This window comes from Juglans regia, chromosome 2 (assembly GCF_001411555.2).
Source record: "Juglans regia cultivar Chandler chromosome 2, Walnut 2.0, whole genome shotgun sequence".
NCBI lineage: Eukaryota > Viridiplantae > Streptophyta > Magnoliopsida > Fagales > Juglandaceae > Juglans > Juglans regia.
In genome coordinates, this window is record NC_049902.1 from 35,923,343 (window position 1) to 35,946,455 (window position 23,113).

The 23,113-nt window shown below is 39.6% G+C and overlaps 1 protein-coding gene across 1 annotated transcript; it reads right to left on the reverse strand.

Annotated features, from left to right (window-relative positions):
• Positions 1-264: 264 nt before the first annotated feature.
• Positions 265-21,939, reverse strand: LOC108983896 (DNA polymerase I B, chloroplastic/mitochondrial-like). The gene is made up of 12 exons (XM_018955684.2): positions 21,592-21,939; positions 19,432-20,194; positions 19,064-19,255; positions 17,216-17,895; positions 16,044-16,503; positions 3,816-3,911; positions 3,359-3,451; positions 3,083-3,277; positions 2,364-2,456; positions 2,063-2,275; positions 1,443-1,532; positions 265-851 (listed from the first exon to the last, which is right to left on the reverse strand). Exons 1-12 carry the CDS (start codon positions 21,726-21,728, stop codon positions 690-692), a joined length of 3,174 nt encoding a protein of 1,057 aa, XP_018811229.2. The 5' UTR covers positions 21,729-21,939; the 3' UTR covers positions 265-689.
• Positions 21,940-23,113: the final 1,174 nt, after the last annotated feature.

A 23,113-nucleotide genomic window follows, 5' to 3' on the forward strand; every position in this document is an offset into this window, starting at 1 on the left:
TCTCATCCAAATGTTAACTAATAATTACATTATTATTCATAAATCATCTCAACTCATTTCATCTCACTAATAATCACACTGGCGTGCTGGTGCACGGCTTCTCTTGGTCTCCGGCCCTCCAGTGTATAAATCTTTTAAATGTTGCGATGATACAGCCAGCCATTTATTTAACCCACCAGAGAAATGAAAAAGATGGGAAATTGGGGTTGAACGCCACATGGAGCTTTACAAGAAAGAAAGCAAAAAATAAATTGAAAAAGTATCAATAAAAATTGAATCGTTAAAATAAATGCGCCGTAACTGGAGTTAGGCTTTTGTTTCTTTTGGAGAAACACAATCCTTTATCGTGCAAACGGTTACATGGGAACAACAGACTGAAATGGTAAGAACTCTTATATACAGCATATTTGTCCCTAGTGCCTGCCTCGGTGCCTCCCTCATCCGCCAGAAATACATGGCCAAAGTTACAGCCTCTTTTCATCCTCAAACTCCGGCCAGCCAGAAAATATTGCAACATCAAAGTGGCAGAAAGTTTTACTATGGTGGAAGCCCGATTTCCAATGAAAAAACCTGTGAAGTTAGTTGCAATCAAATAAAGATGGTGCTCAAGGTTGCCAGCACAGAGCTCTCCATATTCAATGGGCAAAAGAACCTCAGACCAAAATCCCAGTGTCCTTTGTCGCGACAGACTACTTGGCAGAATACCAGTTTTGAGCGCACTTTGCATCAACCGATAAGTCAACTTTAAGAATATTCTTGCCATTGAAGGGTTTGGACATACACTCAACAACTATGGCCTTTGCGACCTCAGCTGTCTCTGTTGGTCCTTCCAAGATTACTTCATCATGGACCTGTTTTCCAGTGCGATATCCATAAGTTTTCAACGAAACACACGTGTACTGAGGTCGTATGGGAAATCAAATATGGTGCTAGGACATGAAATCAAATGAAATATGAGTTGAAGATAACTCTTAAATTAGCCTCAACATTTCACATAGGGTATTTGTCAAAAGAAAAATATATCTCATATAAGGCACACTTAGAATAGATGGACAACATGAGAATTCTACTGAGGTCGCTTGGAGTGTAATTTAAAAGTTTCAAACAGGACTGGGTACAGGGATCAAACAAGAATTTTCATCTTGGGGAGCCAAATTAAGGAGTATAAATGGATATCCATTTCGATTTTTTCTTTCTTTCTCTCTCTTTTTGGATGGGGGTGGCATGATAATTTTAAAAATTGGTCTCACCTGTAAAGGCCAAAACTGATTTTTGCTTTTTTTTCAGGGGAGCCATGGCCCCTCAAGGGCATAATGTAGCTCTGGCCCGCAGGTACTTTTACAGGCAATACATTCTAGATGTAAATTCTTCCATCAATCAAAGCAGAGAAAAAAAAAAAAAAAAAAAAACTGAAGAGGTAAAACTCAAGGCATGCAGTGAACCTGTAAAAGCAGCTTCCACCCTAGCTCATTCAACCGTGCATTTTTGGTTATTTCTAACATGGCGCACATGGCAACATCAGCAGCACTACCCTGTTACAATATCCTAAATTAGAAACCACTAAGGAGTAGCTGATCAAGATTTGTTTTTTCTGGGGAGTGGGTGAGGGAAGAGATATCAGAGTTTATCTATTAGCAATTAATATGTTTTAAATCTATATTACAAATCCCAGAACTGATGTTTTTTAAGCAATGTGGCTAACAATTTCAGAAGAGGTTTGCATCTCCACCTCAGAATGACAGTCATGTTATTAACTTATTTCTGACATGGTGAAAAATGAAACGTTGAGAGCAAGAAAGGAAGGGTTAGAATAATGAGTTCAGAAGGTAATAAAGACACATCTATGTTAGTATGTGGTACAGACGAACTTTTGTAGGACTTTTTGGGAGTGACAAGCATCAACTAAAATCATTGGTTATGAAAAGTATACAATGGGCCTTTTTTCCAGATCAGGAGCTTCTGGTGTTATTATTGTGGTACAGAGGAGGGGAAGGATAGATTATGGAATTGACCAATAGAGAGAAAGAGAGATGAATGTTTGAGTGAGAAAGAAAGGAAGAACCTGCACTGGGGTATTGATAGCAGCTCGCTCAATGTGACCTTTTTGATAGGTGGTAGCATTGGCCATTGAAGGGAACCGGCGGGCACGTCCTAGCAATGTGCATACAAACTGTTTATCACGGGCCTCTTGTTTACGTTCTTCTTGCCAGGCAAGAACTTCTTTTCTATTGCTGTACCATAGATCGACCGTTTTCTTTGCTTCCTTGACAGAAACCTGAGGAACAAAGATTGAAAATCATCATGCCCCGGGCAATCAAATCATTATGAATGCAAGTCCCTCATACTTGTAGGTTCTCAAGTACCTTCCAATCTCGGGCAAGCCCCACTGGAGTTTTTCCATATGCAATAGAAAAGTTGAGCATTTTAGCTTTCCTTCTTTCAGAAGCAAAGGCATCCTGAAACATTCAAGGAGAAAAAAATGTAATGGGGATTGGATCATTGGGTCAGAGATAAGTTCTATCACTGTGCAAAAAAGGACCTACAACTCTCAGATCAATGACTTGAATTACTTGTTTTTATAAGTAGCAATGACTTGAGTCTCCTTCAACTCTAAATTACTCGAATAACCTATGTTGTAGGCAGGCCCCACCTATAAGAAGTCACCACTGCTCAACCACATGTCGCATTTCAAGTGCACTCTAACCAATTTCTTTCCTCAACTATAATAATTCTTTCCTCAACTATAATAATTAATCGAAGGGAATTGTTCTGAGTTAACCTTTGATAACATTTGGACAATGTAAGTCAATAGTGGTACTTGAAATTTTAAGAATAGAAACCATGCAAGGGTTACTACAAGTGAAAGAAGCATAAATGAAATTCCATCCCCACTATGGACAAGAGGAAGATGTGCAATGAATTACAGGCCCTGACACTAAACTGGTTTGCTACTTCAAAGTTACTTTTATATCTCCTACTACATGCTTCAAACAAAGACAGGGAGGCATCAAGTATATGTATCTTTGGCAGTAACGCATCATTTTAGAATTGGCAATTGTTGCCATGGAGCTTTATGGTTTACCTTTAATAGTGGAACTGGGGGTTTATCTTCACCAGGTTGAGGGTGCCACTCAAGAAGCACTTGCTTTTTGTCAATTGCTTCACGAATATAATGGTACATATTCATTGCAGTCCTTGAATGGAAATCTCCACCAGCTCTGAAGGCATCTAGCATACTTTTACAACTAGCAAGATGGGCAAGAATCCGAAGTTCCAGCTGTAATATGAACACACGGCTCAATCACCAGATGGAAACCAATGCAACCACTTTAGATCTGAAGGTAAGAGTGTCACTAACTTGTCCATAATCTGCAACAATAAGGGAATTCCCTGGTGCAGCAATGAATGCCTGACGGATCTTATACCGATCCTTCTCTAAAGCAGGTTGATTCTGATTACAGACAGCATGAACAGTATACTCGTAAGTCTCTATTAACATGAAGTTACAAGATCTTTTCCTGTTTTCGGTCTTGTCTACAACTCTACAGGCAAAATTAAATGTCAAAGAATACCAACCAGAAACCAGTAGCTCAGATGTAAGTAGATTTGGTTAGCCACTGACGTTACCATTTATTCCATGACATGACTGCGAATTTCACCTCTAGCCAATTTGTATTTTTACCTTAGTTGTCACATTCCAAGAAATATGTAGTATAGAACATCTATATTCAAAACATGAGCCTTTTTTTTAAGTAAAACATGAGCTATTTGAGTCGTATGTTGATTGAAAGATTAGTAAAGAACAAAAATAGAACCTGTAAATTTGGCCTCCTAGCTGATAAGCGCCCAGTTTCCGTGTTGATATTTAATGAACAATGAATACGCCCATTCTTGCCTGATATATTAATTCCCTGTGGTAGAAAGAAACTAACTTCTTAAGCCAGGCAACACATCCTTGCTTATGCACATGTAAATTTTGGGGCTTTATCCTCGCCCAATCCCATATGTAAACTCTTGCATGAGTAGGGGAATCACTTATGCAGCCATTTCACATGTACTCATGCAGATGCCCTAATTCATGATATATGCCAAGAAAATAAAGTCATATGTTTAGTGGAAGGGGGGTTGCTTGAGGATTTTCTCTCCGTACACTTTTTGCTTTTCTTGGTTTTCTTGTGTTTTGCTGCTGTGTTGGTATTTTCTTGAGGTGATTAGCATGTAAATCTTTGGTGATTAGCATGTAGTTTAGTGTAGAATGTAGATTGGTATCTTCTGGAAAAAGTCATATCATCTGGAGATAAGTATGGGAAGTTTTTGGGAGCTTGTCATTGAAGCAAAAATATTCTCCATCATGAGAGAAGGAGGTCTCATACGTATCACTGAGAGAGGTAGAAGGTTTAAACAGGAGATTCTGATGGGCTTGAGCACTGCTCAGTGGCTTGAGAGAGTATTGGAGGAGAGTGTGACGGGTGTTAATAAGGATTATTATTCATCAACAAGGGAGGGGTACAGGAGTTTCATAGCGCAGAGATGTTCCAATAAACGCGGCAGATTCTTGGAGATTGCTGTGTATGCTGAAGGGGGGCGCCGTAGTCTCATGTTGATTCCTGAAGAAGAGGGAGGAAGGGGATGGAAAAGATTGAGGGAGGTGCTTAGGAAGGCCTCTCTGCTGGGCAGCAAATCTGCTGGGTATGGTGAAGGAGAAAGGGCTCGAGGTCACCAGTGGGGGAAGGAAACTCAATTTCAATCATACAAAGAAGCTTTAACATCGACAGAGACAAGGGTTGTGCCAAGGCAAGGGGCTGGCGGAGGAGAAGGGGCTCGAGGTCACCAGGGATACTTTCGGGAAGGAGATTTCGAGAGAGACATGCGGGAGGTACGCGGTATGGTGAGGGACATGCAGTGGCAGTTGAGGGACCTGCAGAAGGAAGTTGAAAAAGTGTTGCGTGTTGTCGGGGATGGAATGGGTCAGTGTGAAACGGGGCGTTTAAGGGATGATAAGGGGAAGGGGCAGACGTCGGGAGGGCCAACTCATATGGGCCCTTACGGGCCAAATCAAGCCCGAGACCCGCGCGGAAGGTGGAGGCCCATCTTCAAGACCCGAAACCTCTGGAGGCCTAGGGCGACTTCTGCGAAGGAAGGAGATCAGCCGCCATCGACGTCGCGGCGCCTTAAACAGGATGAAGACTTGCCGGAATCATCGTCACGTCGATCTCAGAAGGCGCCGACGAAGACACTGATCCAGCAGGAAGGTGAGAAGCACACGTCGACGATAGAAGTGGTTCTTCCATCACCTCCGAGCGTTGTTCTTCCTCCTCTATGTGCACAGAACGCGCCGATGGGGTGTGGGGGAGGTACCGAAGGTGCACAGAATGGTGAGAAGCACACGTCGACTCCGAGCGTTGTTCTTCCTCCTCTGTGTGCACAGAACGCGCCGATGGGGTGTGGGGGGGGTGATGAAGGTCCGACGGACGCTTCTGAGCCTTTCAACGAAGACGTTTCTAGGAGGGATAGTGAAAGGGGAGATTCGGCAAGTGAAGATTTATTCCTTTCGGATGAGGAAAATTCTCAGAGAATTATTCAGGTGTCAAATACCATGGATGAAGTAGGTCTGGAGGAACTACAGGAACTACAGGAATTTCAAATTCAAAATCCTTTCCCGTTGAGCTGTCTCTTCCCAGATCAGTCGAATGCTTCAGATTGGGTTTTTAAAACAGTAAAAGATATTCAGGATATTGTGGGATTGAAATGTGAAGGGTATGAGGAGCAATTCATGGCACTCCTCACAGCCATTGAAGCAGGCCATCAACAACATAAGAAAATAGGATCCAAAAAACAGCGAGAGCTTAGGAGGTTGACTTGGTCAATGAACTCTGAAGGTAATTCTAGTAGGGAAAGGTCTAAAGGAAAGGGGCTGGCCCTTCCCAAATGAAACCAAAAATAGTTTCATGGAATGTCCGTGGCCTAAATGTGTTGAGTAAGAGACTTCAAGTGAGAAACTTGTTGAGAGAATGGAAGGCGGACATTGTTTGTTTACAGGAGACGAAGTTGAAAGCTATCACCACTAGTATTATAAGAAGTGTATGGAGCTGCACACACGTGGAGTGGGTTTACTTGGCAGCTAATGGGGCTTCAGGTGGTGTTTTGGTAATGTGGGATCAAAGGGTAGTGAAGAAAAAGGAGGAGTATATTGGGGCTTTTACGGTAGCATGCTCGTTTATGAGCATCTCGGATGGATTTTTGTGGGCATTTGCAGGGGTTTATGGTCCAAATTCAGACATAGATCGTAGACTTCTATGGGATGAATTAGCTGGAGTATACAGTTGGTGGGATCTTCCATGGTGTATTGGAGGAGATTTTAACGTAACAAGATTCCCTAGTGAGAGCTTTGGTAATAGAAGACTAAGGCCAGCTATGACTGATTTCTCAGAATGTATTTTTGAGTTGAATCTTGTGGATCTACCTATGGCGGGAGGCTTAGGTACGTGGGCTAATAATCAGTCCTGGTCTCGAATAGATAGATTCTTAATTTCTCCTGAGTGGGAAAATCACTTCCCGGAGGTTTGGCAAAAAAGAATGCCTAGACTATGTTCGGATCATTGGCCAATTATGTTGGATTCTGGTGGGATTCAAAGAAGACGTAGGTATTTTAAGTTTGAAAATATGTGGCTAGAAACAGAAAGTTTTGTTGATAGGGTCAAACAGTGGTGGTCAGCTTATCATTTTCAGGGCACTCCAAGTTTTATTCTAGCGAGGAAATTGAAAGCTTTAAAACAAGATTTAAAATTATGGAATAGACAGTCTTTTGGAGACATTGGGGAACAGAAGAAAACCAAGACAAGGGAGATCGCTGAAATGGATAGGATTCAAGAGTCCAGGTCTTTATCACAGGACGAAATGATTAAAAAACTAGAGATGGTTGCAGATATGGAGAGGATCATTCTACTAGAAGAGATTTCGTGGCTGCAAAAGTCGAGGCACTATGGTTGAAGGAAGGCGATAGATGCACTAAGTTCTTCCATAGAGTGGCTAATTCACACAGAAGATCTAATAATATTGAGATGCTGAAGATAGATGGGGCAGAGTGCAAGGATGAACAGAGAATTAATAATCATGTAGTTGGGTTCTTTGAACAACTACTTACTGAACAGGAGGTGTGGCGACCAAAGCTTGATGGATTAGCCTTCGACACTATTGGGCCTAGGGATGGTATTCATTTGGAGAGGCCGTTTGAGGAGGGTGAGGTTTTCGAAGTGGTGAGGAAGATGGCCAAAGACAAGGCTCCGGGTCCTGATGGGTTTTCTATGGGTTTTTTTCAAACTTGCTGGGATATACTAAAAGATGATCTCATGTTGGTGTTCCAGGAGTTTCATGAAGCTGGACATTTCGAGAAAAGCCTAAATGCCACATTTCTTGTTTTGATCCCAAAGAGAGTTGGGGCTGAAGAAATCAGGGAGTTCCGACCCATTAGCCTAATAAATGGGGTTTACAAGATCATTTCCAAGGTTCTCGCAAAACGCCTTAGTGAGGTAGTGGGAAAGATAATTTCAAAGCCTCAAAATGCTTTTGTCAAGGATAGACAGATCCTAGATGCTGTACTTATAGCAAATGAAATTTTGGACAGCAAACTAAAAGATGGTAGAAATGGGGTCTTATGCAAACTAGACATGGAAAAAGCGTATGATCACGTAAATTGGGAATTTTTACTAGATCTCCTAAGGAGATGTGGATTTGGGGAAAGATGGAGATCATGGATCCGTTGGTGTATTTCTACATCAAAATTTTCAGTGCTGATAAATGGAAGTCCAACGGGTTTTTTTAATAGTACACGAGGCCTTAGACAAGGAGATCCGTTGTCACCATTACTTTTTGTCATTGTAATGGAGGCTCTGAGTAGAATGACTTCAGCTCTGGTTGCAAACGGGTGTCTGAATGGGTATTCAATAGGATCCCCGGGAGGAGGATCAATTAATATTTCACATTTATTGTTTGCAGATGATACTCTTATTTTTTGCGAGGCAGACAACAATCAGATTCGCGTCTTAAAGGCCCTTCTCCTTTGTTTTGAAGCAGCTTCAGGGTTGAAAGTGAACTTGGATAAATCAGAGATGGTGCCTATTGGAGGTGTGCGACGGATAAGACAGTTGGCTAATACTCTGGGGTGTAAGATTGCTTCACTTCCTATGACATACCTTGGTCTTCCATTGGGGTCTGTCTCACGAGCGATTCCTATATGGGATATAGTGATTGAGAAAGTAGAGCGTCGATTAGCAGGATGGAAGAGAATGTATTTGTCAAAAGGCGGTAGGATTACCTTGATAAAGAGTACGTTATCTAATTTACCGACATACTTTCTATCCTTGTTTCCTATCCCAGCAAGTGTGGCAGTTCGCATTGAGAAACTACATCGAGATTTCCTATGGGGAGGTATGGGGGAAGAATTTAAATTTCACCTAGTCAGGTGGGAAAATGTTTGTAGACCTATCTCTTCTGGCGGGTTGGGCATTAGAAATTTGAGAAGCTTTAATCGGGCATTACTTGGGAAATGGTTGTGGAGATACCATAAAGAACCTGAAGCATTATGGAAACTGGTGATCGAGAGCAAATATGGTGAATTATGGGGGGGATGGTGTACCAATGAAGTGAATGGGACATATGGTGTGAGTTTGTGGAAACATATAAGAAGAGGTTGGGGGGTCTTTTCCAGGCATATAAGATTTTGTCTTGGAAATGGGACTAGGATCAAATTTTGGTATGATAATTGGAGTGGTAATGGGGTTTTAAAGGATCTATTCCCTATTCTCTTTAGGGTGGCAAGTGATAATGATGTATCCGTGGAGGAAGTTATGGTAATAGTGGGGGAACAAATTCAATGGAATATTAACTTTACCCGCAGCACATGATTGGGAAGTTGATATTTTTGCATCCTTTTTCAGCCTCTTATATTCTCTCAAACGCAGCAATCATCAAGCTGATAGGTTGTGGTGGATACACACGGGGAAAGGCTTATTCTCGGTTCGCTCGTATTATAAATCCTTAACACAAGAACAGCCAACCCAATTCCCCTGGAAAAGGATTTGGAGACACAAGGCACCCCTCAAAGCAGCGTTTTTTGTGTGGACTGCTTCTTTGGGTAAGATACTCACAACAGATAATTTGAGAAGACGAGGAGTGATCATCGTTGATTGGTGCTGTATGTGCAAGAACGAGGGTGAATCGGTGGATCATCTTCTACTACATTGTGATATAGCTAGAGGGATATGGAATGAAGTATTCAGAAGATTAGACTTGGGATGGGTTATGCCCAAGTCCGTGGTGGAGATATTGGCTAGTTGGACAGATTTAAGAGGTAACAAACAGATCAAGGCTATTTGGAAAATGGTGCCCATTTGTGTCATGTGGTGTCTATGGCAGGAGCGTAACGAACGGACTTTTGAAGACAAGGAAAGATCAATAGATGAACTAAAGGCTTTCTTGTTTAGAACCCTATGTACTTGGGCCCATTCTGTTAATTTCAATGGCCAAGATTTCCATGCTTTCCTTATTTTCAATGTTCCTACTTAGCTAGGACATTATTTGTACTGAACTTGGCTTTTGCCTATTCTTTTATTAATATACTTACAATTATCAAAAAAATAAATAAAGCTAGCATGCAAACTACACACAAGCAAAGAGGAAAGTTGGATAACTTAATGCACACATACACACAAGCACGCACGCACGCCCACGCACGGCATTTACACTTAAATAGCAATACCAATGAGACACCCTTAGCCATACACACGTGCGCACAGAAAACTAATAAGAAACCCTAATCCACATACACACAATGAGGGATAAACAATGATGGGGCAGCACCAGACCTTGCCCACTTTCACCAATAATTGTGATAACTTCAGACATTTAACAAGTTAAGGCATCTTATAAAAGATTGTTTCGAAGCCAAAAAATGCTTTTGTTAAGAGAGACAGATTCTGGATTCGGTCCTTTTGCTAATGAATGCTTGGATAGCAGAATTTGATCCGGCATTCCAGGTATCCTTTGCAAACTAGATATGAAGAAGGCTTTTGATATGTTAACTGGGACTTTCTGGTTTATATTCTCGGCAGATTTGGTCTTGGGGAGAGGTGGTGCAATTGGATGAAGTATTGTATCACTATTGCTAGATTCTCGGTGTTGGTTAATGACACCCCCAATGGTTTCTTCAACAGCTCATGCAGATTGAGACAAGGTGATCATCTATCTCCTTTCCTCTTTGTCTTAGTTATGGATGTATTGAGCAGAATGTTGGAGGTAGCGGGGGATTGGTCTTTCTTGTCCGGATTTTCAGCAGGTGGTACTTCATTTGAGAGCTTCAATGTATCTCATCTTCTCTTCGTTGACGAGATCTTAATTCTTTGTGAGCCAGATCCTAATCAAATTCGTTCATTGAGAGCTCTCTTACTTTGTTTTGAAGTTGTCTCCTGCCTCAAGGCGAAACTTGTCTAAATTTGAATTGGTACCAGTTGGCTTGGTAGATCACATCGGAGACTTGGCTGAAATTTTGGGTTATAAGGTTTCTTTTTTGCTTATGAAGTACCTTGGTCTTCCCTTGGGGCCCCCTCACAAATCCAAGGTAACATGGGATGGTGTTATCGAAAAAATTGAGAATAGATTGGCTGGTTGGAAAGTAATGTATCTATCTAAACGGGGAAGAATCACTCTTATTAAGAGTACATTATCTAACCTCCCCACATACTATCTTTCATTATTCCCGATTCCAGCTAGCGTGGCTAATAGGATGGAAAGATTTTCCCTGCTTTCTTGTGGGGTGGATTGGGGGACGAGAAAAAGTTCCATTTGATTAAATTGGACAAGATTTGTACCCCAAAACCCCATGAGGTGGTTTGGGGATTAGAAAAATAAACATTTTCAATAGGCCCTACTCAGAAAATGGTTGTGTCAGTACCATCAAGAAAGTGACGCTTTGTAGAGGACCGTGGTTGAAGCCAAATTTGGCAGCATCAGGGGAGGTTGGATTTCTAATGAAGTGCGTGGATTTGATTTTATGGTGCAGGTGTATGGAAATTTATTAGGAAGGGCTGGGAGGATTTCATTCGTAATTTCAGATTTGTGGCGGGGCATGGAAAAAGGGTCCAGATTCTGGGTTGATGTTTGGTGTGGTGATGTTGCTCTCAAGAAGATTTTTCCTTCTCTTTTCAGAATTGCATTGCATATGGAAGCCTCTGTTGCTGATTATATGGACTCTTCGAATGGCCTGCTACAGTGGATTGTGTCATTTATCAGATCAGTTCAAGATTGGGAAGTGGGAGACATTTCTGATTTCTACAGCACCTTGTATGCATTGAATTTGGAGTGTGACGTGGAGGACAAACTATTGTGGATACAACCCGGACACAAGAACTTCTCTGTTAGATCTTTGTACAATGCTTTTTCTACCCATCCTTCTACTGTTTTTTTTTTTTTATAAGTAATCGATATTATTGATAAGAATAGGCAAAGCTCAAGTAGACAAGATCGTATACAAGAGACAAGACCTATCTAGGTCGCAAAAGTGAAAACAAGAAAAACATGAAAATTAAGGTAATTAAAATCTATAGCTATGGCCCAAAGAAATAAAGTACGGAAAAATAAAGATTGAAGCTCCTCTAGTTTTTTTTTTTATAAGTAAAAATATTGTATATATCAAAAGGAGAAACCAAGTACACTGAATGTATACAAGAAAACACCTTGCCCAAAATGACCCAACAAGCCCCTAATGACTCAAAAAGCCCATAAAAAAAACCAACCCAAAGTACATCAGACCCGACCCCAATCCCTTGTTTCCCGTAGAACTAAAACTCTACCCGAACACCAACCCCAACAACTTGATTCTCATCTTCACAATGCCCTCCCTTTAGACTTCCCTCTAGTTGAACTACCACCCTTAGCGTCGAAGTTGATTGTCTAAAAAAGACGATGTAACTCCCTGCTTTTCTTGAAGCTTGATTTGGTTTCAAGTGTGCGGCTTGTCTCGATCGCAGTAATTAGTTCGTTAAATTGGTCTTCACATCCTCCATGTGAAATTTCCACGAACTACTGAATCTCGTTAACTTTAGGCAGAATCCAATCCGCTATTGGAGGAAGAGAGACCAGGGGAGCCACAATATCCTCATCAAACTACACTCCCGACTCTAGATATTCCTTTACACAAGGCACCAACACCAAACCCATTGGTTCTCCAGTAACTCCATTGGTTCTCTCCAATGGTATCGGGGTCCCCATTGGAGATTTTGGGGTGACAGTAAGGGCTCGTTTGTTTTCTAAGATGAGATTAAAGTTAAAAAGTTGAATAAAATATTGTTAGAGTATATTTTTTAATATTATTTTTGTTTTGAGATTTGAAAAAGTTGAATTGTTTATTTTATTTTGTATTGGAAGTTGAGAAAGTTGTAATGATTAGATGAGATGTTTTCTCAAAACAAACAAGGCCTAAGTCCCTTCACCTCTAGGATGATAGCGGATCTCACATCTCCTTCAGACCTCAGCAGTACACCCTTTTCTTTCAACTCTGACGAGGGAGCCATAGTTTCTTCAGGGACCAAGGGTGTAATACCGACTATTGAATTATCCTGTGTTACACGAGGCGAATGACATTCCATTACTGATGTCTCTACGCAATTACCCGATGTAGACCCTACTTCAAATAACCCAGATTTCCTTTCGACCTGCATACTCTCCTGGATCTGGTTATAGGGACAGGGCCGAATCCGATCTTCCGTTTTCCTTTTTCTAGGTTTAAAGGATTTGGGCCTATCATGTTCTTACCACCCTGTTACCTCCAGCTGAAAGCAGGTCTATTTTCGTCGACAAGAAAGTTATCGCTGCCTTCAACTAGACAAGTTGGGTTTCCATCTCCTTTAGAGAATTGTGCATCTCGACAAGCTGGTCCTAAGGCGTGATTGGCAGACCCCCCACACTCTGAACCCCCAAAGCATGTCCCGTCTTTAGAGCTACCACATAGGATTGCCTCGCCACCGAGGATGTACTTGGGTCTTTATGCACCTCCAAATTCTCCCTCCCTGCCACACCACCTGCACCTTGTCCTTCCAAGCCGTCACTCCCTCTCTTGCCGAAGGAAAAATGACGTAGCACCTCCCCCATCCTTCTCCAGCCACTGCCCCCCTCTTCAGGAATGAAAATAAAATTCCTCCTCCCCCCTCCACCATACTCCTCCACCTCCATATAACGTCCGCGAGTATTCGAGCAGCGATGTGCAGTGAAACTGCGTCAACCTTCCCGGACAGTGGAGAAAAAATCTTGTTTCTTATCCTTAGTGCAAGCTTCTATGGCCTTGGCCAGCCACTGTATTGTTGTCGAACCCAGAACCAACTTAGATATCACCCTTCGACTCCTTTCAGTAATGGCCAACATGCTCCCCTCCTTCACCAGTGTAAAGGATTTAGATTCTATGGCCAACTCCATAGAAGAACCCATATTGACCCACTAGAAGAACCCATATTGACCCACTCCCCTTCTTCAACAACCATTCATCATCTCAAAGAAACCAGATCAGAAATCCGTTGGGAGCTGCAAGCACTGCAAAGTTGTCTGGACTCCAGGTCGTGCTCACTGCAAGCACTGTAGAGTAGCTGCAAATCGTGCTCACAGGAGACGCCGGAGCCTTCAGAGTTGATGGCATGACGAACAGAGCCTCGCCAGAGTACTTTGAGAGACAAAACAACGATATCTAGGACGCTGGAGGTTGGCCCGACGCCCGACAGCCCTCAGCGAAGTCGCCGAGGTCCGTCAGCTTTATCTGTGACGACGGTGCAGTGTGTCTGGCCAGCAAGGGTGGGTGGCGGCAGATCTAGTTCCTTAGGATTTTCACGCTTCGTAGTGTTTTCTCTCTCCTATGGACCGACGCCGAACTACCCTTAGGGAAGTCGCCAAGGCCCGACGGCTTTGTCTGTGACGTCGGTGAGAGGTCACTTGCCGGCAAGGGTGGCGGAGATTTCCTTAGGGTTTTAAGTACGGAGAGGAAAACAATAATTATCAAGATATAATAAAATTTCTCACTTCAATTGTTATTCCTATTGAAATGTCTTGATTTTGTATGTAATTTCTGAGTAGGTTATCCAAGATCCTAGTAACTGGGAAGCAAAGAAGTTTCGAAGCTCCTCTAGTGTCCACTCCTTATCTTCAAATGTCCGATCGTTACACTCTCGCCATATGCACCACATAATGCAGATAGGGATCATCTTCCACATGGTTTTGACTTGTGGAGCACCTCCCAGAAGTGTCCAGATAGCCAATAACTCAACCATTGTGGCAGGCATTACCCAATTTAACTCTACTCGGCTGAACACTTCAATCCACAAGGCTCTAGTTATCTCACAATGTAGCAAGAGATGATCCACTAACTCACCAACGACCTCGAAGATTCGAACAACGCTACGCAATAAAACTGCGATTGCCTTCCCTGACTGTGACGAAGAAATCTCTTTTTTCTTCCTTCATGCAAGTTTCCATGGCCTTTGCCAGCCATTTCACAGTTGATGGTCCCAAAACCACCTTTGACGCCACCCTCCAGCTTCTTCCTGTAATAGCCAGCAGACTCCCCTCCTTCACAAGTGTAAAATATTTTGATTCTATAACGTCTTTTGGAAAACCCATTCAGAAAACACACCAGCACCCAAAAACAAGTTGTGAAACGCCGTCACAGACCACCCAAATGCAACGGAGAAAATAAACGTTTGTTTTCCATCGTCGAGATAAAGGTGTACAGAGAGAAAATGTACGGAGAGAAACTAAGTACCATTTGGGAGCACATTTGGAAGTGCAAAGTGCCCCTAAAAGTTACTTTCTTTGGTTGGCTGGCCTCTCACGGGAAACTTTTGACCATAGATAAGCTGAGGAATGGCGAAGACAGACCATCTACTTCTCCATTGTAAATTGGCAAAGGCTCTATGGGATGAAATCTTTGTCAGGCTGGACATTGCTTGGGCGATGCCAAAGCATGTGGTGGATCTTTTGGCTTGTTGGTTCAGAATACGGGAAAATCGTCAAGTAGCAGAGGTTTGGAAGATGAAACCCCTATGTCTTATGTGGTGTATATGGAATAAGAGGAATGGAAGATGTTTGAAAATAGAGAAAGCTCATTGGGGAGGATTAGAGACTTATTTTTCCAATCTTTGTTACTTTGGACTAAGGCTATTGTATTAGAGGGGGTTAATTTTAATGACTTGTATGCTTCTTTTTTTGTTCTTAGGCTGTAATTAGGTATTTCTCCCTTGTATACCACCTGTGTACTTGGGCTATGCCTAATCATGAGGATCAATAAATTTTCTTACTTATAAAAAAAAGTTAAAAAAGTGAAAAATGACCAAAATAACTTCTAGAACACACGTGAAATTGGACAAGACTGTCCAAATGTTGATGGGGTGAGACCCCATCATATACTATGTCATTATGCAATTATACTAATTATTTTAGGAAAACAAATCTATAATAAGAAACATCAAGAGACTCCCCACCCCCCTGCATGTGCCATGTGAAAGACATCCTAGCTGTCAACTGACTACACTAAATAAAAAATGTAGGCGCATCTATAAAAATATACACAAACACACCCTCATAATGCAGACACCACAGGAGAAAAATTCCTGTACCAAACAGGAGCTGTCAACAGAATAAAAAGACCATAAGACTGACCTTATCTGCTCATACTAGTTGTACTATTATTGGGTTCCAACAAATGGATTCAAAAGACATAAACAAACTCATAGTCGTGTACGTGAATTCACTGATTCTAATGACTATACAAAGAGGTAATTGTTGTCTCGATCACCTTTTACAGTCTATAACACATTGTGGAGCATAATCAAACAACCATACAACTCCCATAGTTTGGTTTAAAGAAATAAATTCTTGACTGCTTCTGTATGAGGTAGGCAATTGCAATACTGGCAGACAAAAATTATCAATGCTAATGAGCTCTGGTACATTTCAAATAGGGGTAAATACAAAAACCAATACCAGAAAGACATCTTAGTGGCAATCACCTGCAAGGGGAGTATGAAGTTGGATATCAAGGAGTCAATGGAGCAAACTTCACATAATGCAGAAATGGCATGACAAGCCTCCCTCCCCTCCCCTTCTGTTTCGAAAGCTCGAAAAGCTTTTCCATAAGCAGATTTGTCAACATCACCAGTTGATTTTTGTTTTTCTGAAACTTCATTTTCAGCAGCATTTTCTACATTGTCATCCAGTTGCAAGTCACAAGAATCACTCATAAAATCATACTCTGCAGAAACCTTTCCAGCCAGGGCCTTCAAAGCATCACCACTAACTGATGGCCAACCACTTGCTGTGAACATGTCAGCTGGTAGCGGATTGTCACGGATGCTGCGCAGCCTAATATTTAGAAATTTTGGGGGAGTCTTCTCGCCATCTTCAATCACTTTATGAACATTAGGAACTTTGAAGATCCTCTCATTTGGTAGACACTCATCAGGATCCTTTCTGTAACAGAAAAGAATAAGATTAAAGGGCACAATGCTTTCTTGGGACTCCATTTACCTAGGAGGAATGTGCGACAGTTGGGGGATCAATTTTTCTATGAAGACAGACATTTTGTAATCTTTTAAGCAGTTTATATTCCTTTGAATATCATGGAATATGAACTTTATAAAAGGAAACATAACATTTCATTATCATGAAGGGTTATCATGCAGACCTCTTGGGGTCCATTCCCCACTATCTTAAGCAATAATTCCAGTAATATTCCGGCAACCTTTGATACTCAAAGAAACATATTATATCCCCCACCCCAAAGGGGCATGTGGAAAAGAATATCACGCTAACCAAAAGAGTATGAGTATCAACAATATTGAAGTATATTGGGAATTGGTCATTTTGCGTGTGAAAATTTCAATCTTTCAGTTGTACCACAAGAAAGCTATTGTATCCCTTCAAAAAAGTCACAGCACATTACAATACTACACACTTTACTGTCAAAGATTCCAATTTAGTAGACCTTTAGAATCATTTCCCTCATTGTGTTGGAATCTGAGATTTTAACTTTCTGTATATGATTCCAGTGTAACTCTTAAAATGCTGAGCATCTCTAAAGGAAAAATGTCGGCATTTATCTATAGAGGCTGCAATTCCACACCATTCACCACCAAATGTATTTAAAAACAAATACACTTGCATAAGGTATAATGTAGTGTACCTGTTTGCAATGCCACCAAAAAATAGCTGGCGTAGTTGTGTATCACTTCCCACATTCATGTACTTGGCATCAGCGCAATATCTGGTTGCCCAGTTGCGAAATCTATTAGTAGCAACCACTTGTTCTGCTTTGGCTACCTTCTCCACCTCAGCAAGATATGCTCGATCAACCAGAATTCCCTCAGTTTCCATTTTAACCAAAAGGTCACCAAATGGTTGCCAGTATTCTTCATAGAAGTCAAACATGGATTTTCCAGAAACTGGTTTTCCATCAAGTTTCCATGGCATATTTGATAGTTGGCTTTTCAAGCTCTCATAAAGCTTTAGTGTGCTTTTTGCATCTAATACAGAATAACAAATCCATGGTCTCCGCTCTTCTCTTTGTAGCTCTTCAACAGGAGAAAGGGTGATCATTTTACCTTCCGATCCATCTATTTTAAGCTTTCTCCTGCCAAAGATTGTTTTCATAGAAACTTTACCAAACAACTTTTCTTCGTGGCACAATTCAGCCCCAGACATAACCCTCTTGTCACCAGTAAGTGCTTCAAGAGAATACCCGCCCATAGTTCTTCTTGATGAATCCCACAACCGTGCCATATGCATTGTGTCAGCATGAAAACCAGAAAGCTTAAGCCCATAGTTTTCAATAACATGGTTATCAAAGCTATAGTTGTGCCAAACCTACAGAAAGGGCATGTGGATTGTCATTTTCAAACACCAGTTTCTAGTAGTATGATTAAAATGGTAGAAAGAGGGATAGAAAAATTGTTCAATACAGTCAATATTCAATTCTATAACAAGTATTTGCAACATCAAGGGACATACCATACGAGCCTGGCTCAGTTAAGAAACAAATCTTACCGGGGAGAATTAAAATTCTGATTTTCTTTTATAAAGATTATGAACAAAAGTGTAGCTTCAACCCATGAGAATGGGAGGCTATGGTGATCTTGAGTACCTTGGTAATCTTGTAATCTAGTAGATAGTGAGTAAAGTATAATATATATGAATGTGTGTATCTATACGTGCGATCAATATATGTATATATATTTTTTACATATCATCTATATTTTTTTATAAGTCATCAGACGGTGAAAGTAACAAATGTGGACGAGCAGGAATCACATCACCAATAAAAATTTTATTAGAACATAGGTATATTATATATACATGCTATGTAATAAAAATTTTATTAGAAAAAGAAAAACCTCAAGCACACAGGTTGTAGTACCCTAATTAAGCAGATTAAGAGAACAGGTGTTGCTGAGTCTAACATTGAGCATGTAGTAGGTTGATCTAGGCAATTATGATCAATCCTTTTGAGCTTTGAGATGTTATAAAAATATAGCTAGCACATCCTTGGCTCATGACAGAAGTTTTATACAATTGGTCTGCCTAAAAAATTATCAAATGTGTATCTATCTATCTATCAATCGATATATATATATATATATATATATATATATATATATAGCGAGAGAGAGAGGGCAATAAGTGAACACAATCAACTTAGCAAAGTGCCACACACAAAACAGGATACTCCTAAAGGAAGGCCATCAGATCAGAGAAGCCATTTCACAAGTGGCTTGAATTTTAAAAAATGCCTTGTTCCACAGGCAGAAGTCAGTGAAACCCACTTTTCCAGAGATTTCCCATCTGAAGCAATTTCACACAAGCACCAACCTCTAAAAACTGCACCAAACCTGTCATACCACATATATAATAATTGAAGTAATAAGGTAGTCATTCACAAGCCATTGCTCAATACTTATACATGTAATTATCACTTAACTAGCAAGCATACCGATCCCTAGAAAGGAGCAAACGCAACCAAAAGAATATAAAATACCTTTTTGATGGATGGGTCTTCAAAAAAAGGAGCAAATGCCATCAAAAGATCCCTACCACCACCATCAAGAACATCAACCCAAACAAAAGACTTCCCATTTCCAAAATCCACTTCAGGTCCAGAATATATACTGAAGCATATAATCTCCCCGTGATCGACAGGTGTTTCTTGCTTCACATCTATCTTAGCAACCTGAAATTATCACAAAGGATAAAGTAGCATGCAGATAATAAAATTTCTAAGTAGCTTAGAAATGCACTCTATTAAATATATATGGATATTGATAATTATGTACTTCTCCATTGTATAAAAAATCACATGGTAATTAGTAAAATAGTAAAACAGAGGCAACCTTTGTAGAATAATACCTCAGTATCGCAAGCATGGACAAGATGTCTGTACTTATTTGTAAGCATCCTAACAACCTCCTTTGCTGTAGTGGCATCATCAACAACAAGAACACTGTCATAGATACTGCCTAGTCTCTCATGAAGATCTGGCTGCCAATATGCCTGTTTACTGGTGGAGGGTTTGATTAATCCAGAATTTGTTTCTTTTATTTCCTCCAAGTATCTTGACCGGTCAAGTTTGAGACCATTAACATCTTTCACAACTATATTGCCGTCTCCTCCACGCTCTATTTCAGCAGAAGCTGGGTCAGAAGCTGGGTCAGGTGGTGCAAGATCAGTATGAGTATTAATAAGGATGCCACCACTTGAAGACAATATGTTTGCTTGACTACAAGCTTTATATCGTGGAACAAAACCACGTTTCGAAGCCTCCAGCTCAAGTTCCCTTTCAATTCTCATAAATTGTGTCTCTCGTTTCCATGACTCTAAAGTGACCCTTGAGCCACCACGCATAGCAAAAGCATCACGTCTGTGAGGATTACCACCCCCAATCTCCTGAGATAGTGGTCCACTAAAATTTCTCAGAACATGCTCCCCTTCGTTATCTACCTTTTGGGGGTTAATGATTGGTTTTTTCAAGAGGCTTCCATTTGAATTATCCTGATCCATGTAGCAAGGGACCATCTTAGGTGTGGAATAACAAGGAGGCATGCGCCTGAGCCTCCAACAAATAGATTTAGTGTTATAATTCTTGTCACGGTGGAATGTGCACCCTCCTTGTCTGATATCAGTACCAATATTACTTTATCAAGGACATTAAGAAAAATAAACTGGAACAAAATAATTTTCTGGCATGTTAAGTACAAAAAAGAGCAGAATTAAAGAATATCTTGAGCAGTGACAAGACCATAGCGTAGCAACAATTGACCACCTATATGTTAAGTGAAATATATCAGCTTGCATGTCCTAAAATTTAAGTTAATTCCCCCTGGTCCGCCATTTTTTTCCTCGTGATGTGTCTACTAAAATTATGCATAAAAAATAAGGATTAGCACACCATAAAGTAAAAGTGCGGTAGCAAGAGCTAAATAAGGAGACGTGAAATTCTATATTGTTCGCAAAGCAAAGACCGGTGTACTTGAGTGTTGCCTTTGTGCTTATTAATAAAAACTTATTACTTATCAAAAACACAACGTTCACAAAGCATATTGTGCTGATAAAAAAAAAGGCATATTGTGCTCTTATTTTTAATTTGTGGGAAAATCCTGAGATTATTATTGAACATCTTAAATTTTGTCTCTTATCCAAAGATTGAAATACTGATAAAGACCCTCCAGAGCCTGTAAATATATTGCACTCTAATGATTCGGATTAAGACCATATTAGCACCAAAGCCATTTAAAAGCTGCAACTGAGAACTATACTTACCATATAACTAAGATTCATTGGAACCTTATTTTCAAAACGAGCAATACCAATTATCCAACATCTTATCCGATGTCCTTTTTTAACCTTTGAAACTAGTGACATGTACACGAGTGAACATCATCAAGAACCTAAAATAAACTAGAATATTCTTGAATTTGCACAACGAATTGCATAGTGAAGCGTAATTTGAAGTTACAAGTCTCAAAACCAACATCAAATCGTGGTTTTCGTGTATTCCTAACTTTGTTTTCTCTCAGTAAGTCGCTCCCTAACTTTTCCTCACAGTTAACTCCAATAATATAAAACGAACATTTTTTTTGATCAGTAATCAAGAAGTTTTATTCCTAGAAATAGGCAAAGCCCAAGTACACAGGAAGTATAAAGAACTTAACTAGAGCAATAATATAAAACAAAATTTAAAATTGGAAGGAAATGATACTGTCAATACAATTTCAAATTATGACCAAAATGACGAAAAGTCAAAAAACATGAAATTCAATAAATAATCAGTTGCATATAACCCGACCAACTGAAAATTCAGAAGGCATAAAAAAAGTAAATAAACAAGGTAACAGCACAATGGAATAAATAGAAATAAATATTCAGAAACAAGAAAACCCCATATAACCCAAGAAACCAACAATAAAAACATGAAAATGGGTAAGCGCCAGGCTAAAAACCCATGTAAGAAAAAAAGCTGTCAGGTAATATGACAGAAATAGTGCAGTTTGAATGACATTGAAACTGTACCTGTGCAGGGGTTTAGAGGAGAGCAAGAGGGACCAAGAAGAGGAAGAAGAGATGGAAGAAGACCGGGAAAACAAGGAATAAGAGGCGCAAGACGGTCTCGGGTTCAGGGGGCGGGGGGTGGATAACCCCATAGCCATCAGTCTTCCAACTCGTCCCAGCTTGCTTCCACAGTTGCTTAAACAAGATGCCGTCTTGGTGCGCTTAGTGGTAAACCCGTAAATATGCTGAGGGTTCGAGGAGCTTCCTATTTTGCGTATGGTACTTAACCCAATGGCGGGTCTGAGAGGGAAGCAGAACAGGGTGTCGCCATGAGAGACAGACGGGGACACAGACAGAGAGCGGCTAAACCCTGAAGCTGAGGACAAATAAAAATAAAAATAAAACCCAAAATATTAAAATGATTAGCTAAAACTAAATTCATCGACGATTTAATTATTAAACTATAAAATGTATCATATTAGAATAGATAATTAAAATTTACCTATAATTATTTTTAAAATTATTTTTAAATTTAAAAATAACTATTTATTTGCTAAATATATTTTATATTAATTATTTTTTTCTCCATTTTAAATAACAATTAAAAAAATATAATTAGAATATGATTACTAATTAATATATAATATTATGAATAGTAAAATATGATAAAATAAAATAAATTCATAATTAAAAAAATTAATATATTTTTAAAATTATTAATTACTCATTACTACATATGAATAAATAGATAATCCAATATAGAGATATGATGTGGATAGCCAAAGTTAATTTTATCTTATATTATTTTATTATCATATAATAAAAAAATGACTATTTCCATGTGGAGACTTATGTGAATGGAATAGTTAAAAGTTAAATTCATCTTACATTCATAAAAAATATACTTTAACTTTAACTAATCTAATAAGAGTGCTCTTAACAAACAAATGGCTGGCAGACAACGGGGCAAATAAAGCCAGGAAGTAGTGGGTATACATATATGGGTCCATGATAATAATTTTATTCTTCATCTTTACACTACGTATCAAGTATAATTTTTTATTTTTTTATTTCCTTGAATAAATATGTAGTATAGGTATGAGGATTAAAATAACTCAATTACTTTAGTATAAATAAATATAAAAAAAAAATTAAACCATACATAGTGTGAGATATTGGATAATGTGTAATGAAGTTTGTCCAAATATATAGGCGGCAATAGATGAATGGAATGATCATTACAGTTTTTTAAGAGACGAGATTAAAAGAAGACAAAATCATTTAAGTATCTTTGTTTTATAAAAATAAAAAATACAAATTCACCGATAAAATTTTTAACAACAATAGACTATGGAAAAGAAAATGAAAGTATATTGAGAGTCTTGTGTTGGTAAGTCATGAAAAATTCGTTGATCAGCCCGTTTAAGCTATAAAGTTTTAAGGGTGGTCCCGATGATGTTCCCTCAAAATCTTAATCTACTTATTATCTTTGAATATATGAAATCCTTGTTTAAAAATTTTATCTCGATAAATTCTTTATTCA

What these genes read in the sequence shown, in the direction of transcription:
- LOC108983896 (XM_018955684.2), bottom strand. Translation starts at nt 21,728, where the DNA reads ATGGCTATGGGGTTATCCACCCCCCGCCCCCTGAACCCGAGACCGTCT. An exon ending in CTAGGAGGCCAAATTTACAG is followed by an intron (nt 3,452 to 3,815) that starts GTTCTATTTTTG and finishes GTCTGTAATCAG; the next exon opens with AATCAACCTGCTTTAGAGAA. An exon ending in GGTGGAAGCTGCTTTTACAG is followed by an intron (nt 852 to 1,442) that starts GTTCACTGCATG and finishes ACTGGAAAACAG; the next exon opens with GTCCATGATGAAGTAATCTT.